Source organism: Rissa tridactyla, chromosome 4 (assembly GCF_028500815.1).
Source record: "Rissa tridactyla isolate bRisTri1 chromosome 4, bRisTri1.patW.cur.20221130, whole genome shotgun sequence".
NCBI lineage: Eukaryota > Metazoa > Chordata > Aves > Charadriiformes > Laridae > Rissa > Rissa tridactyla.
In genome coordinates, this window is record NC_071469.1 from 51886302 (window position 1) to 51904969 (window position 18668).

At 40.0% G+C, this 18668-nt stretch overlaps 1 protein-coding gene across 8 annotated transcripts in view; it reads right to left on the bottom strand.

Moving 5' to 3' along the window:
• LDLRAD3 (low density lipoprotein receptor class A domain containing 3) overlaps window positions 1-18668 on the bottom strand; it is a 111749-nt gene that overhangs the window by 92118 nt on the left and 963 nt on the right. The window contains exon 1 of one of the 8 annotated variants that reach the window (XM_054200124.1): window positions 18063-18655. The exons of 2 other annotated variants lie outside the window; for them this stretch is intronic. In XM_054200124.1, coding sequence (XP_054056099.1) covers window positions 18063-18123 — 61 coding nt within the window. In that variant the 5' untranslated portion in view covers window positions 18124-18655. Of the gene's footprint in view, window positions 1-6015; window positions 6038-9951; window positions 11695-18062; window positions 18656-18668 lie in introns of those variants that run through there. 5 more of the 8 variants (XM_054200122.1, XM_054200123.1, XM_054200121.1 and 2 more) reach the window with 5 other exon arrangements.

An 18668-nucleotide genomic window follows, 5' to 3' on the forward strand; every position in this document is an offset into this window, starting at 1 on the left:
AGCACCTGCTTTTTAGAAGTCTATCCTGGCCCCAAAAGAAAAAAAAAAAAATAAAAAATGCCACCCCACTCAAAATGCCCATTAGTCAAAAAGTCTCAAAGAGAAGCTTCCCAGTACAGTCTAGTTAAGAAAGCATAAGCATTTACATACTTCAGCCCTCTAAGCCAAATATTTTGTGTGTCTCACTTGAGACGCTTGCAGCTTCCAAACCTGGATGTATTTTACTCATATGGGTCAATCCCTGGACAAATACCAAGTTAACAAAAATTGGTAAGTTTATGGTTAACTACAAAAGCCTTCTTGGTTTTTAAGGCTTCATTCAACATTTTTTGCATCAGGTATTCTTCCACTGAGCCAAATCAAAACTTGAGATCTCTAAAACCTTGCCATAACTGTGTGCATCATTTTGCTAGTTAAACAAACTCCGAAAGCTCCACATTCCTCCTGGCATTCATCATATTTATGCATGCTACAGAGTGTACTTTCTGAAGAAGCCGGGGCAAAGACACATCCAGACAGAGAATGCCAAACTGGCAAATGCTGGGAGGGCTGCAGAGCAAGCCAGTGAGCTCGGGTATCACCTACGGAGTTACACAGGTGGGGACCAGAAGGAACAGACATGATCTCAGGAATTCCATTACAATTTTCAACAAAAACAGAAGTCTACAATATCTCAGTAACTCAGAGAACTCAAAATGCCCAGACAAAAGACATGGCTTCTACATATTCAATAGTAAAGTTTTCAACTTCAAAATGCGTATCTACTTGGTTCCAAGGCAGGAAACATTCATTTTCACACAAAACCCAAACTGAAACTTAAAATACGCTAAGCTCATAGATTTGCCATTCTTTTTTTCAAGGTTCTAGGGAAGCAAGCATTATCACTTGCAGTAGCATCTGAAACTGGCCATAATAGAGGTTCTTGAGAGCCTTGATGAACACACTAATGAAACAGCAGTTTCAACATGTTGCCATTAAGGGTTAATTTTGAGTCTCATTGGCCTAGGTGGCCATTCCCATAAATACCAACCCAGCAGATATAATTGCAAAGCAGGTATATTTGGTTCCAGTCACCCTACCAATTTAGTGGCAACTAATGCCTGAAAATTGCAGGCTGTAAATTTAGAATAGCAGGTCTCACACATCGTGCTTTTTTTGCTAGTAGAGACTGTATTTGATTAATCAGAATTAGAAGAATGATATCACACTTCATGAAAGCTTGTCTATTTCCCCCCTAATCTCTGGAAAGAAAGAAGAAAAAGCAGACTGTATTGACTGGATAATGACAAAGGCAGCACAGCTCAAAAGTGTGCATTTCTGAGTTTCAACAGTCATTTCTTTCAGATCGATGAGCAGAGAATCACTAGTGCCAAGCAAAGCAGCTATCAAATCTGCATAAGATAAAGCAAGCAGGAAGAGACATCTTTTGAATACAAGGAAAGGCTGAACATATTTTCTCTGTGACAACTATGTTCAAGTTTCTTTTACAGCCCCACGAAATCAGCAACTGTCTAGCTCTAACTGTGTCTCTCCACTATCACATCCACATTTGCACCCTCCTTTCTGTCATTCCCACACACAAGAAGTTCAGAAGACAATGAAAACTGTATATAATAGATATTTTTAAGGTCGCTTTGGTAGGTAATATATAGTGCCAGACTGACAGCCACTGCCATCAAAATAGACCACTGAGTGTAACGCCTGCAGGCACTAGCCAAGGTTTCTCCTAGTCCACTTAACACAAGAGCACAACATCATCGAGCAAGCAAAGCAGGCTCCAGCCTTTGCATTTCATGAGCTATTGTGTCTGTGCATCACTGCTGTTACGATAACTCTAGTTCTTACTTGACAGAACAATGTCTCAACCCACTCGCATCCCATACTGGCTGCTACTCATTTTGGTTTAGATTTTCTAATGAAGTACCTAAGCAGACTTATTCCAGACTTACTAAGATATGCAGTCTCTCAGCACTGGAGCCACTGCCACACATACCCTTGCTTTAAACACACAGGCCCATATTTAAGAGAATGGGAATCTTGCTGAACATTCAAAACTCATTTTTCTCCTAGGGAAACAGCAATAAAGATCCTTAAAAAGTCACCCGCAATTGTTCATAGACTCATTTACTTAATTTTGATTCCCAACTACTGAATAATTTCTACTTTTCTTAAAAGCCAAGATCTGTTCAGATCATTCTGTTCAGATCTTCCATCAAAGAGCTGCAGAGTCACAGCTCCCACCTTCCCAGTGAGAAAGCCAGGTAAACTGCAGTCGTCCATATGTGAGGTTTTCTCTCTTCTCTGAATCCACTTCATTAGGATCAGAGAAAAATGCCTCACAGGTGAGGTACAAAGCTCTTTGAGGTAATATAGACCTTGCTGTAACTTTGCTAAACACTTCAGAAAGAGACCACATACTTCAGACAAGATGCAAAGCAAATGGGAAAAAAATATTTAACAAGAGCAAAGACCTTCCTCCTACAAAAGGAGTAGGAGGGGGCTTTCATTTAACACAATTATCTTCCCTAAATTTTCCCTTCACTTCCCAATACTGGCAAATTACTGAAGCATATGAAGATCAGTACGTTAGTACAAATATCACTCTTACTAAGGCAAAAATATTTGGCCAAGAAGATGAAACCTGCACTTAGATCATATAGACCATGAATTAGGGACCTTTTTTAACCTTGTCTTTATTACAAACAAAAAATGTCACTATCCTTCAAGATGCTTCCAAGAAAGGGCAATTTCCTCTTTACAAACACTAATGCTTAGTGACACCCTGTCACAGCAATTTAACAGGACAGCTATACCATCCTGTTAACAGGAGACACTACACATTAGCAGAAGACAATAAGCAATACTGTCTAGCACACAGGATAAGCACCATCATGAGACAGGTGATGTCACTGGATAACCTGTGACCTCATATATTACAAAATACACCAAGCTGTTCTGTTTTCAGAGACCCATACAAATGCCTCCCAGACTGATTCGTTCCAAACAGGCCTTTGTTTGCCAGCATTCAAGAGGATGCTCACCATTAATTGTAACGTAAAAGTAAATTCCTTGCATTCAAGAACTACAAAAACTGAGTTCTGTGAAAGACATCAACAACTCAGCTGTGTTCTCCACTTCAAGGCTGTAAGAAAGCGTGTCTGCTTCTCACACTGCTTCATGTGCAATGAGACTCCTGTGACCCTGGTGATTAGCACAGAGGATAGAGGATAGCCAACCGCCAGGAGCAGCTTCCTTCAGCGATCCTTCATCAATAATTTAACTGTTAATGGCCATGTAACTGGAGTGGTTGCAGGAGAAATTAACTGTGTAGTTGTCCATTATATTGAAAGCACTTCTCTTCAATTGTCTTTGCTTCTCCTTTGTTCAAGGGTTAGTCCCTTTTAAAAAGGAAAAAGGTGTGAAGCTCAATTGATAAATACAATTCCTTTAACTTAGTTTTTTTAATCTCTCAAAAACGGCTGAATGCGATTACTACAGGTCGCAATTAATTTTTGCATATTCAAACAGAATATAACATCGAAAGGAAAGATTTATGCACTCATTGCTTCGCTGCAAGTTACATATATGGGTATTTCTGATTCAGGAAGTTAACACAAAAATAATATTACTTTTGACCATGTACACTGACCCATATTCTGTGAACTAACTGAAAGCATAAAGGGAAAACTAAGATACAGAAAATACAACGCAATGCTAAAACTTGCCCAGGAATCTAGCACCAAACAATTTGGTTCTTGGCACATACAACACAGGCTTTAACTGTCCTACACCACATCCATGTGTTTCATACACAAAGCAGATGATGTGGCTCAGCCAACAGCACTTAAATTATCCACTAGGTCTTTGCACTATGGCTGTGTTTTCTCCAGACCTGCAAATAAATAAATTCAAAAGGAATGCTTTAAGTATTGACTGCATTATGGCTGATGACTGCACAAACTTGGTATCACCACTAAATAACACAAGTTCATTCCATGTGTGAACTCAAAGAAGGACACCTGAACATGTCTATGATACAATATCCCAAACTCCGATGTCCTCAACCTGATGATTTAAGTTCTTGCTTCCTTTCCACTTATGCGGTCACTAAGATTACTCATAAGATCAGCAGCTAATCTATAACATGCCATATGCCAACTCCAAAGAGAAGAAAAGGCAACACGCAAGGAACAAGCAGCAGTGACAACACAAGTCCTCTCAGCTAGCTGGAGGCTGTAAAGAAGATACAATCAGAAATCCAATGCCAAAGAAATGTGGTCTCTAGGGAAAATTAATTTCTTACTTCCTCTAAAATAATCTACTGCCAATGGTACAGAGTATCCCACAGCAGTCAGGAAGGTTCGTCCCAAAGGCAGGAAGACTTTCTCAAAGAGACTGCTACCAGCAAGGTAACTTTGCAGCTTCACTACTGTCATTATCTGAGTGCCCATTAAGAATTTTGCAGTGTATTTCAGATAGCCCTATAAACAACGTGTTTCAGGAGGGGCTAGACAATACTGACACAATAGGCTTGGGTACCTGGATGACATTTCTCATGCTCAGACACAGCAGACTGTCATATCATTCACAGCAACTGACAGTCAGGTGACACCACAACTCTTCCAGTATGTCAGCATACCTTCTGTGTTTCAGAAGCACCTTGTCACCAAGTAGCACATGGTAACAGAGGTGCTTTGTGATCAAAACCATAAATTAGCAGAAAAAATTTTGCATGGCAAGATGAAAACCACAGTAAAACTTTAAATGTATTGAGAGAATAGGCTTCCTTCTCCCCATGTATTCCCCAAACAGAGCACAAAACTCAGTGTGCCACTGGAAAACGAACACTAATTACTCTTTTCCCATAGACCAGCCCATGTCTCGATTCCTCCTTCTGTTGCATCACTTTTACATTGGAGTTGCTCCTCTGAAGCTGTTACCATCTCATTGGTGAAAGGGAGCATAGAATCAAGCATTTTGTTTGTGAAAAGTGAAAGTTTAAGCCATTGTACTGAGACATTAAAATTACAATTTTCCCCTTCTCAATTTGCTGCCTAGAAAAGTTTACAACAAATTTTTCTGTGAGACATAAAAGAAGAGATTTCAGAACATATTGTGCAGGTACATTACCGCTCAAGATATCCTAGCTGCACAAATTCAAGTCAAAACTCTCAGTTTTAACAATTCCTCAATGGAAAACTCTCCACTCGAGTAACAGCATCTTTTGTGTCCAGTTATTTCCCTCCTCTTCCACCAAGGAGAGGTAAGAGTAACATTGTGAACAGAACAAAGTGCAGCTGACTGAAAAGATTAACTTCTTTCAGTTTCAATGAAATTTCAGCATTTGACATTTCATCTTAAAACCAACACTTTTTAAAGGAAGTCTGCTAACTGGAAATTGAAATAAGAATGAAGTAGTCTTTAGGGAATCCCAAAAAACAGTTTAGCGACAGTGACATTCTTTCCAGACTTGTCATTTCAATGAAGTTTAAAGACATCGAAACACCTCAAAACAAAAAAAAAAAAAAACCCACAAACTTATTTCTGAGAACTGGGTTGTCAATTCATTTTTATATTCATAGCATTTTAAAACAGAGAGTTCATGCACTGAAACATATCCATATAAATTCATTTAAAGAGGAGAAGAATTGGGATACACAGCCTCAAAAATATATAAAAATAGTAAACAAAGTAATTCTTTATATGTATTTAAGATAGAAGTGAATCCATTTGGAAGCTATGTATGTTTATACAAAAAAAAAGAAAACACGAAAAAAACAAAACAACACATTCCCTTCTAATGCCTCCTTGGCAAACCAGACTCGGATGAAGGACATGCTCCAACAGACCGTGTGCTGTCTTTTAGGATGTAGCATAGTTTTGGAGCACATTTTGCAATGCCAAACCCTACACAGGTGTTAAACAGTTCAGATTCTGCAACATAAAGACAAAGTCCCAAACTGCAAAAAAGCAATCAGAAGATACTATGATTAAAGTCCTGTTGTAGTTACTTACCTTTGGACCTTCATCCAACAAAGCAGATGAAAGATGCTTACAGCAGCCCTAGGGGATAAACTATGTAGATAAACCAGTAGTCCTCCCCCACCTCTTATTTCTGGGTAAGACTGTGATACTCCACTACTTTCATTTGTATTTTAGTTCCCATCTTACATAGAGCAGAGACTATCCTATGCTAATAAAAACAAGCACCACATATTTTCCAGGACATCTATTTTAAAGCTCCCCTCTCTAGTGTCCAAACAGCTGCCAGAAAAGAAATCTGCCATACTCCACCCTCGACACTGGAAGTGCTCGCCCTTTTGCAGGAAACCCTGCAAGGAAAATCAAATCCTCATCTCTGATGGTACAATTTAAAGTACATTCCTCAAATAAAGAAAGCAAAACATAAATACAACTGTCACCCACTCCAAAACTATGTAGTCCCATTATGATGAAAAACCATTAGAAATAGCTCACACATGATTCAAAATAGGGATATAAAAGGGACAACTGAAACAGCCTTCTCAGCCAATGTTATAGACAACAGCATCAGACAAAAGTAGCAGACTTTGAACATTTTGAACACCAGCAGGAAGAAAAGACAGCAGTCCAGGAGAAGCCTCTCTATCTGAACGAGTAAGAGAAACAGAAGTGACACAGTGACAGTGTGTCGTACACTCCAACTCCAGCCTTTCTGCAGTTCAGCCTTTCTTGGACATGCTGCTGTTGCAAAAAAAAAAACAAAACCCATGACTCCATCTGATGCTGTTTGCCCCATTCTGTTTGTGAACTCCTCCAGTTTTATTGTAGCCCTAGAGAAAAGCATTCATGGAAGAAGAATGAAAAGGCACGTGGACAACTCCCCACAAAACACTGGCAAACGCAGTGAAGGGGAACTGACAGGGGAAACATACCATTTCCTAGCGTCCTACTTAACAAATAAATCAGAAATCAGTTACAGCAATTAAGTGATAATGAATTACTGATGACTCTCACTTTGGGAACTGAGCATTTACCAGCATTTATGAAACTAAAGAAACTGAGGTGGCTAACTGGTATCTCCATTTCAAGTAAGGCACAGAGTAAGGCAGACAGCAAACAATTTGCCTGATGTTATGCACTGCCAAGTATCACTGTTATCTACAGGATGTTATTGTAGTTCTATTTGTACGTGATCACACATCACCTCGATCTGTGCCCTACTCATCTGTGCCCTTACTACTCACTTGTAAAATATTCCCACTTCAGAGAGGCACAGTGAGTGCTCCACGTACAAAATTCAATAATTTCAGTAACCACATCTTACTACCATTTCAGGGCAACAAGGGGAAAAAGAAAGGGGGAGAAAGGAGGAGAAAAGGAAGAGAAGAAAGGCTGCGTTCAAAGTAAAGAGCAGCAAAATTTGAGCCAGGGAAAAACCACTTTAAAGTGTGGTCACTCAAATGTCACTCAAACTGTTCTCTAACCAAAACATTTACTACAGCATTTCAATAACACATTTTTTCCAAAACAATAGGCCGATACAGTCCTTCCAAACTGAAGTAAACACCACTGGAATATTTACTAAACCTATGCCAAGTTAGTTTTCTTATAGGGATGTGCAAAGTCCCTCGGAAGGCTCATGTTTGCAAACACCCAATTCATCCCACCTTCAAGGGCCAGGCTGGCAAAGGTGGAAAGAGCGCCCTATCTCCCAAAAGTTACTGCTCCTTTCAGATATCCCATATCAGACGTGCTTCCTATCCAAAACAGAGCTAACCACCAGGTATTTCAGAAGTGTAAGTGCAACTTTAACACGATCCCACGGACCTTATACAGGTCCCTTTGATACAGGCCCAAAGGAAGTCACATTGATCACTTCTTAAATGGGAAAGTCTGTTCACAAAAGCAAGCTGCCTAATTTTGCAACTGTTGATGAGCAAACACAAGAAGCACCGACACTGCAGGGAAAAAATAGCTAAACCGTGCTTCACAAGCTGAACACAGTTTCCCCATGAGACTACTTACAAGGAGCCGTGGCAGTCAGCAGGTCAGCGACTCTGGATTCAACTTCAGTTAGGACAAGAATAGCCTTGCCAGTGATCAGAAATGCTTTTTGTATTTTCAGATTTCATTTGACTCTGCTAATTGGCCATTAAGCTCCAATAAGGTGGACATTTATCAACAGATAACACCAGGATATTGGGAAGTAAGCAGCCTGAGGCTACCCTGAAGACTGTTAACCAAATAGCGAGGCAGAGCTCCATTAAAACAATTCATCAGAAAACCGATATAGTCCCTTGGCAGATTTTCAAGGATCCCATTAGAAATTTTAAGGATATCCAATCTGATTAGACACCAAAGTCTAACTCATGCAGAAGTCATTAATAAGTAGAGAGCCTTTAACTTTGAAATCCTGAAAGTTATCAAAGCTGCTGCAGGAAGAGACACTGGGCATTTCTGCTGTAACTAATATGCATAGTTTTGCATAAGAATGGCAAAAGCTTTCTATACTATATTAAAAAAGTGAGACCGAAAAGGTATAGCTGTGCAAATCAATGTCATCAAGTACCCACTACATTTGGGTGGACTCTGTTGATGTAACTAAGAGACAAACACTTTTACGTGTTACCTCAAAAGAGCCTACATCCAAGAACTTCGAATCAGTTGTTCTCTATGAATTGTCTACTAATATCTCTGTTGTTGAAAAGGGCAGTCACTTCAAAAAGAAAGTCACTTGAAGTTGCAGTACAAATATGAAATTATGCTGTAAACCATTTTGTTTCTACATTTTATAAAAACTGTAAGGAGGAAGAAAAGTGGCTACTGTGCTCTTACCTTTAATGGACACGTAATTCATATGAAATAAGGTCACTGAAATGATTTTGGAAGAGAAAGGCTGCAATGAAAACGTTTCAAAAAAGTGTGATGCTGTCACCAACCCTTATAGGAAAATAAAAAAAAAAAGCTGACAACATCACTCTACCTCAAACTTGCAATTTAGAACCTAGCACTCCTCATGGAAGATTTTCAGGGTACAAGTGGTACTGCCAATTTGTATTATTTATAAATACTCTTAGCAACTCTACTACCAACATTCTTTTTATCTTCCAGGTATGCTGTTAATATTTAGTCCTGATTTGTTCATTGCACATGGTGGCTCCTTTTTCAGAGGAGCGAAAAAGAATTGGTTCCTAAAACTCACATACTGCTTGGCAGATCTAAGGGGAAGCCCTCCATCTGACTGTGAAAGGACAAACACTTGTGGTTAGTTTTAGAGCTCATAGGCTGAAATACTACAGAGCTTTGATTTTCTCTTACCTTCATACTTGCTGATATTCAAAGCCAGTACATTCACAAGATTGAAAATGCCTAACAAGTGGAGGTAGATCTCACCTTTTAAGAAAGGGCTAGCAAACAAAAATTTCTTAGAGGACGTAAATCAGAATTCCAACAGGACTTGATTTAATAAAGGGCAAGTTTAACATGCAGAACCTCAGTTACATGGTAAAGTGAATGATCTGTTCATTTAAAAGTTCACAGTGGTGGTGTGTGTTTGTTTTTTCCATTCTACCTGTAACTCCATACAGGCTTTTATTTTGCTCACAATCAGGTATTTGAAATTCAGCCAGCACTTTATTAAGAGATGTGACTAACATCAGCCACTGGGATTTTTTTTGTCCCCCTCCACCTTCTTTGCACCTTTTAAAAGCCTGTCTTAATAGAAAAAAAAAAAAAAGAAAAGAAAAGCCTTTTTTGAGTTTGACTAGACAGCAATCATGGCAAACACACTGTTGTTGCTTGTTAGCCAATTTTGAATTATGCCTAATTAGTTTAATGACTTAATCTTTTAAAACTGATTGAGTGGTAAGTACAGTTCTTCCAGACTCCAGGATTTCAGGAGCGCAGTTTGCATTTTGCCAGCCTGAGCAGATTTTGATCTCAGCATCTGTATTATGTCTTTCCACTTACCCGAAAAAGCAAAGCTGTAGTCTGGTATGCCAAGTCCTTGGTAAGACATGTTTCTTACTGTTGTTCAGATCATGGAAGATTTAGTCCCCCATCCCCAAGATCACACATACAAAATCAGCATCAGAGCCCCAAATTCTTCTGATAGATAGCCATTCTCCTCAAGTCAAAATACATGCACTTAAGGTTCCAGTTAGACCATGTATTCGTTTTAGTAGTGTGCAGTTCCACCCAGCTCTTAAGATGACATACTTTTGGCCCTAGCTGCAAGAGCAACTTGTGCCATTGACAGGAGACTGGTTAGCAAGTTAGAAGAGTTATTTTGCCTTTGAAGTTCATTGACTGCAATGTGTTTCATTCAGAGGTTGTAAGTGCTGTCTCTATCAATTTATCTGTTCATGAAGAACTGAGGTACTTTGGCAGGTGATGCAAAGTAGAGCTACTCTGCATATTTAACAACATGAGGAACTCCTGTAGCATATTATGTATCAGTCTTTCTAACAGTGCCCTCATTTACAAATTATTTAGACACTTATACACGCACACCTGGCGTTGTGTGTCCAGTCACCACAAAAAAAAAAAGACACTGATGTGCTGGAGCATGCGCAGAGAAGGGCAACAAAGCTCGCGAGGGGTCTGGAGCACAAGTCATATGAGGAGTGGCTGAGGGAGCTGGGGTTGTTCAGTCTGGAGAAAAGGAGGCTGAGGGGAGACCTTATTGCTCTCCACAACTACCTGAAAGGAAAGCGGAAAACAACAATAATACTGATAAAGGAAGATACAAAACATGATTAATGAACAACCACTTATTGATCAGACCCCAGAAAGCTCAGCCTGCTCCAGAGCGGCAATTCCTACCCCCGCCCCAGCCAGCTCCTGCAGCTATATACTGAGCAGGACAACACAATGGTATCACATACCCCTTTGGCTAGTTTGGGTCAGCCATCCCAGCTGTGTCCTGTCCCAGCTTCTAGTGAAAATTAACCCTATCCCTGACAGAACCAGGACAGTGCCACGTGATGTCACCCAAGATGATCTGCTCCATAACTTTCCCAGGCACCAAGGTCAGACTGACAGGCCTCTAGTTCCCCAGATCCTCCTTCCAACCTTCCTGTAGGTGGGTTTCGCATTTGCTAACTTCTGGTCAACTGGGACCTCTGTGATTAGCCAGGACTGCTCGTAAATGATTGAAAGCAGCTTGGTGATCACTTCTGCCAGCTCCTTCAGTACCCTTGGATGGACGTCATCCGGCCACACAGAGTTGTGTGTATCTAAGTGGTGGCAGCAGGTCACTAATGATTTCCTCTTGGATTGCGGGGGCTTCATTCTGTTCCCTGTCTCCCAGCTCAGGATGCTGGATACTTGGAGAACAACTGGTCTTAGTATTAAAGACGGAGGCAAAGAAGGCATTAAGTACCTCAGCCTTTTCCTCATCCTTTGTCACTATGTTTCCCCCAGGCATCCATTCCCTTCTGTAGCCATGTGTGGGCAATGACCACATTCCCTGTGAAGCAGCTATTAGCTAGCAGGTTCAATACAGTACTGCACAACAGGTTACCTATGAAGGGAACCCTGGACACGTAACAGTACTACAAGTTGCCAACTCTCGCCCTACCTTCCACAAGGAGGGGAAAAAAGTGCAACTTGCCAATACATGGATTTTCATAATTACATCAATTTTTGTGTCATATTATGTTTCACATTCTTCTAAACCTAAAACTCCTCTGTTTGAAGAATCTTAATGACTTCAGTATAACAACAAAAAAGAGAAAGGAAAAATAGGAATACTTGAGAAAAACTCATCATATCAGGAAAAATCTACTTATCTTGCATCCGACACCTACCACCAAGACAGAACATTTCTTTAAGGCAAAGAGCTATTTTGAACTGTAGAAAGATATGCCTGTTGTTATTTGTAGCGTATAGCTTGACTAAAATTAGGGTAGCACTAATACCATAAAAGAAAGATGCAAAGAAAGAGAGTTGGTGTCCAAAAAAAACCTGATTAAACAGGTAAAAGGGAAGTGAGTACCAGGAGGAAGGAAACAGATCTTGACCAAAGTCATAGTGCTGATCAATAATGCCACCTGGAGTAGATACTGCAGCACTAAGACCCTGAACAGCTTTGCCCAGCAGAGTACAAGTCTTCAGTTGACACAGACAGGGCTGGCAACTGCATTCTGTCTGGAGCTATAACCAACATCTCACTTGTTAACAACTGAAGCGATAAATTCGTGCAAAATCTATAAAGAAAGAGAAAGGTCTCCAAGGAATTAAGGAGTCTGAGCACAAAGCCATACTTAGTAGCCAGAATTCACATCTTAGTGTTTAATGGGACAACAACCTACTTGCTGCAGTAACATTACTGCATTTTATCAAAATCAGATATAAAACTCCACAGGAAAACATTACTTAAGATTGAACTTTTCATCCAACAGACCCAGCTGTTTCAAAACAGACCAACATAGGCTACCTCATCTGTTGTAATTGGTTTCCATCTAAAATCTTCAATAAAAGAACCCCAAGTCAGGAATCTCCCCCATCACGTTCCCCAGGAGCTGTATGGAATAATTGTCTAAGCAGATCCTGACACCAGAGACTCACAGCAAGGTATGGCACTTGGGGATTTTCCTTTAATTTAAAAGAAAAAAAAACACCAATACAAAATATAGCACTAAAACCTGAAAAAAAATTGTAATCTTAGTCCTATTGAAGTAAATTATTTTATAACACAACAGCACACTTCTACCACATTCAACTTATTCAACCACTTCCCAACCTTTAATAAATTAAGCCTCAGGCTACCTGAGAGATATTAAATCCATTTTAAATCTGAAACCTCCTGGCTAAGAGGACACAGTATCAGGACCTCCCCAGATCTGCTATGAGTTCATCAGCCCCTAATCCTAAATGATCCCACACAGTGGGTTAAAAGCTTATTCTTACGGTACAGAGATCATTTTAGCTGAATTTCACAGCCACATCACCTTCCACTCATTAGCTCAGCCCCCTGATTACTGTGACATGTCGCACACTGTGACATAGCAACTCACACAACCATTTACTCATACACAAAAAGCAACTTTGCTTGATATCTTTTAATCGTGTCCAAGTTCACAGTTGTCCAGGCCATGGCAGGAAGAAGGCTTAAGGATCACAGAGAAGAAAGTTCTCACCAGCCACCCTCCCACAAATTATTTCCATTTTGATTTTGTTCATCTGGGCCCTTTTGATTATCCACCCACACGATTCCCCAGTCCTTCAACACATCTCTCACAGTAAAAGGAACTACCTATTATTTCTCTCAGCCTTTCAAAGAGGACATACTTCTACAAGCTGCAGCTAAATTAGGTATCTGATTCCAAAAGTTCCTCTGCAATCAAGATGGGAATATCTGTGCAAGTAGCCAAAAACAAGAACAAGCAGAGAGACCAATGGCTCCATTTAGAAATCTCCTCACTGCCTCAACATCTCCCATGTGCAAATTAAAACACAAACACACACCAAAACCAATTAGCATTACACCATCTTCTCCCTTAAAAGGGCTTTTCTGTCCTGACAGCCACGCTGCATGCAACATCAGGTTGGTCTAAACTGCCTTTTAATCTGACAATTTTACTAGCATAAGAGGCGCTATGAAAAAAAACAAACACACGATCAAGTTACTGCAGTTCAACAAGTTTCTACATGTCAAATAAGCAAGTATCTGGATACACAGCCCACAGCAAATGCAAACCTCCATGGATCATATAAGTTAGAATTTTCATTATAAGAGATACTAATTTAATTAAATGCTTTCTGCAGGGGTGTTTGCCAAGTTTTTTGTTTGCTTTTCTTACACTATTTGTTTAAGTTTTCATCTTTGGTGTTGTTTTGGGTTTTTTTAAATACATATGAGCTCCCCCTCAAAAATTCTTCAGCAATCAGTAAATTTATGATAAACTGATTATACTAATGGCTGACTACACAATTACTTTCAGCCATGATCTACTTACATTTCAGGCAAAGGACAGTTTGTAATTCAATGTTTCACTTCATTAAAACTGGTTTCACTTGAAATGTTCCACTCTGCATCTTAGCATATGCTGTTATGATATCTTGCCAGAGCAGAAGAGTTTTGCTTTAATACTTGAAAAGACAAAAACGCCCATAACGAAGAACAATCTTGAGACATAAGATCCTTCTCCCTTCTCATCTTCAAAACCTACCTGCTGATAATGAAACTGTTTTCAAGTTCAAACTCTGAAAATGCCAGTTTAAATACTTATCACAGAGTGCCTTCTACCGAAAGCAGGACATCCACAGCTTCAGTCTGCAGTAGGTAGGACAACCGAACAACGACAGCCTACAAGCATTACGACCAATTCATAAAACTCATCACTAGCTTCCACAACGGGCAAGATACTGAAATGGAGAGCACTGCTATCATAACAGCAGATCTCACGCTACAGATTTTTCAGACCTGCTCCATTACCACTTTTCTGCTCACAGACAGAGCAACCACAGGTCAGGACACATCACAGAAACTATTCTGGTAAGATTTACCAGTTTGGAGAAAAAGAAAAAACAAAACAAAAGACAAAACAAAGTCTGTCCACAGGTGATAAATTAATTTTGTATTAGGCATTCCTACATTACTGCTCTGAAACAAAGATGCTTAAACCTCATCTCATTTCATCATGCTGCCTAACAAATGGTCATCTCCCTGTTACAGTCCACCAGATTTACAGCTAAGGGAGCAATTTCGTTTCTCACCTGGTAGATAATCAGCATACAAATGGAAATAAGATGCAGGTTACTGTTGTCACAGTAAACATTATAGTATCACCAGGAAATTTTTTAATCCAAAGAAGTATGGAGCTTTCTAGCCTCCCAAGGTATCAGGCATCACAGAGTGACTGTAAGCTTATAACATTTTATTTCACATTTGTACAAAAGGTGCATTTTTTATTACCTATTTTATAGTCAGCAATCTCCACTTCCTATCACAACATGTGACTGCAACATTGCAATCATGCTTTCACCCTCACAGCCCTTGGCAAGTGCTGGCTACCATTGTAGCAGTTATCTTAAGCAGGATACAATGGCTGGAAGCTTCTGGGCCCTGCAGCTCCCCACACCTAAGGGGCAACAGGAACCTATGGAAGTCCAGCCAAGGACGTGTCCCTTTCCCTGACCCTATTCAAAATCCCTGAAGTTTACATGAAATCAACAAAGTCATCACCTGCTTACTTCAGTCCCAGCACCAAAAACATACTTGCAAGAGTAAAATCTGACAACATCCTCAACTATCAAACATCTGATAACCAGAAACTGATCTGAGAGAATGTGTCTGTGGGCACTGGCTTCTGCAAGAAATCCAAAACATTCTCCCCAGCATGGTTGTGCAGCTTTGCACTAAGTTAGTACTTCCCAGATGCTCAACCACTGGCAGACTTAACATCTTCAGTTAATACCCAATGCTTGTTGTGTATCACCTCTTTCCTATTACTTTGTCCAGTTTCTTGACTTGCCAAAGCTCAAAGAATCCTTGTCCATCTTGAACGCACGGATGCGCTACACAAACCCACAGCTGGCTTGTGTACTGAGAGAGACAAGCTGCAGCACAAGACTTAGAGAGGATTGCATCAAAAACGTGAAATAGATGTACTGTATACATAGGACAGACGCAAGTCTTCAAGTAGACAGTGGTTTTCTTGTTCTCTCTACTTATATAGCAATAGAGCAGAACAGTGTTCAGCAGTGCTCTTCCCACGCGGTACATTGAGTAAAGAAATTCTACCAAAAGCAATACCTCTGAATGTCAGTACAAATGAACATCCATGTAAGCAAATACTAGGTATTTCCTTAGTAGCATCATAGAAGGTGTTGGGTTGGAAGGCACCCTTAAAGGTCATCTAGTCCAAGCCCCCTGCAGTGAGCAGGGACATCTTCAACTAGATCAGGTTGCTCAGAGCCTCATCCAGCCTGGCCTTGAATGTCTCCAGGGATGGGGACTCCACCACCTCTCTGGGCAACCTGTTCCAGTGTCTCACCACCCTCATTGTAAAGAACTTCTTCCTAATGTCTAATCTAAACCTGCCCTGCTCTAGTTTAAAACCATTGCCCCTGGTCCTCTCACTACACGCCCTTGCAAACAGCCCCTCCCCAGCTTTCTTGTAGGCCCCCTTCAGGTACTGGAAGGCCGCTATAAGGTCTCCCTGGAGCCTTCTCTTCTCCAGGCTAGTGGACATCACACAATGCAGATTACTGTGGTAAATATCACTCTTTAAGCAGCTCCTACCCCTGCTTGATTTTGGGGATGTTGGTTTTGGTTTTTTTTTTTCTGGGCTTTCGAGATGTAGTTGCAAATTGTGATGAAAGCACATGTGTGGCCCTGCATGTTTATGCTGTCTGTGAACAGGGCCCCAATGCCAACAGTGTTAGACCAAAAGACTGTCGGGAACAAGACACAAAAGCCTCCCCTTAATACAGAGCAAGTTGAGTACATTTTAAGACGTATAATATCTGCATTATATATTTGGCTTACGCATTAGAAAGGTCCTTACACTGAACTGTGACATCTTGGGGATCACACTCAGGAATTCCAGCTGTGCACTGCATTCTGACTTTCCAGACAGTTGAAGATTGATATTTTTAAGACCTACTTCATAACTAAAACAGGAAGGTTTGTAGTTGACAAAAAAAGTAATCTTTTTCCGCTCACTTTGTAATCATACTTTTTAAAAGCAGTTCATTTAGCTAAATATTTGTGACTCTTACCATCATTTCTCTCCTTAATGGACAATATACAGGTTAAATAAAAAAAAATTACATAAATCTATCTTCAAAATGTATTCAGTAGATTTAGGTTCCTTTGAATAAAAAAAAAATTGTGTCTTGAAGATATAGCACAGTGGTAGTCAGGATTACAGAGAGCTCATTTTTCTTTTAGGGACTGTTTACATTTTATTGGTTTATTCAGCTATAATGTACGTGCAATTGTCTGGAGCAATCCTTTCCTAAATTCGCTGTAACTGTGCGTAGCTCAGCTTGTATTACTTAAGTAATACAAACTGTGGAAGAATATAAACAGAGATGTCTGTTTTCTAACTAACAAACGTTCTTCTACATTAACTTAACCCGGTAATGTTGTTAATCTAAGCTGGTAACTGGAATCCTTGCAGGACCTAACCCACATCCAGGAACTCCTGGGCTGACACTGAGCCAAAGTAAAGCACTGGGAACTGGGTCACACTATGGCACACACAGGGCAGCAGGAGGGGACCAGAGGTAAGCACAACCTGCTTATACTGGCAAAAGCACAGAGAGATGAAAGAGGCTGGGTGTGCATGTGTTTGCATGCACCTGAGAGCTTGATGAGACTTGCAATGAGGCAGGGAGCTGAAAAGGAAAGCAAGGGAATCGGGGAGCTCCTGTGCGGGGAACAGAGGTTAAAGCTTCAGATAAATAGTCTCTTTTTGATTAGTTATCAGTTGCAATTAAAAACTGAAATTAAATCAGCCTGGTATAAGTTCATACTATATATCATAACAAGATAAAACCTTTCCCATGCAGATAAAGTCTTTCAGGATCAAAAGCACTATTTGACCCAACTGTAATATTAAGAATAAAGATGCAAATAACAGATCAAACTTTGCCTTGCAAATTTTCACTAGCATAATCCAAGTCAACAGTTTCTTCTGCATGCTAACAGAACAACTGTTTAGACAGAGACATTATATAGTGTTTATTTTCTGTTAACTGAATTGATCCCCAGGGTTGCAAGGTTTCCCATCTGTACCCAGAAAAAGACTCAGTAGGAAAAGAAATATTTGCATGAATTATCAGAACTAAAGTTCAAAACAGAGTGAAGGCCAGGCAGAGACAAACTAATTCTCCCTGTTGGAAGCTTGCAGGCGTGCCAAATATACAGAGGAAGCAACATTTAAAAAGCAAATCTCCAAAGACCCCATAATCTATTCTTCAAAAGAAAAACAGAAAACATTAAAAAAAAAGGTTTCAGAAAGCTCTTTGAATCTGCCCCAAAGTAAGCCAGAGCCTCTGGTTAAGTAACAGCAGGGTAACTGTTGTGCAAAACCAGCAGTTTGCAGTCAAAAAGCCAAAGTACTAACCTCCATACAAGAAACAGGTCTTCTTGGTCACTGCCCCCAGGCCCAGGTGGAACAGGAACATGGGGGGCAAGTGGCTGGGAAATCTTCATATATAAAGATTAGTATCTTGTAGCATGGAACCCTCCATGTTAATCTAAGGGTGCTATTACAAGCAAATATATTCAACGAATGGAAACATGTATCTTGCTATGAATAACTAGGTGAAATTTTGGCAACATTACTGTAGTAAAACTGAAATTAATAAGAAGGCAACACAATCTAGGTAAACAAACCTGAACTTTGCCTCAGGCTTTCCAAAAAAGGAACTACTGAAATACTTTTGCAAAGGCACCCAAACCTACAAAAGACTGATGAATGTTGCAGCTGAAGTTTGCAGTTGTGTAATTTCGAAAATCTTGAGTCCTATTACACTTCTCCTCCTTCCTACATCCTTCCTCCATCTACACCAAACTCCAAACAAAGTTTTATCACAGAAGCTGTGAAACTTACCAATTCTTCATGACAACAAATACTCTTCAAAAAAGAGGAAAAAAAGAAACTGAACTTGATAATCTGACTTTTACCCACTGCGTGTCATCACTTCATCGCCCAGGCACAATTCGGAAA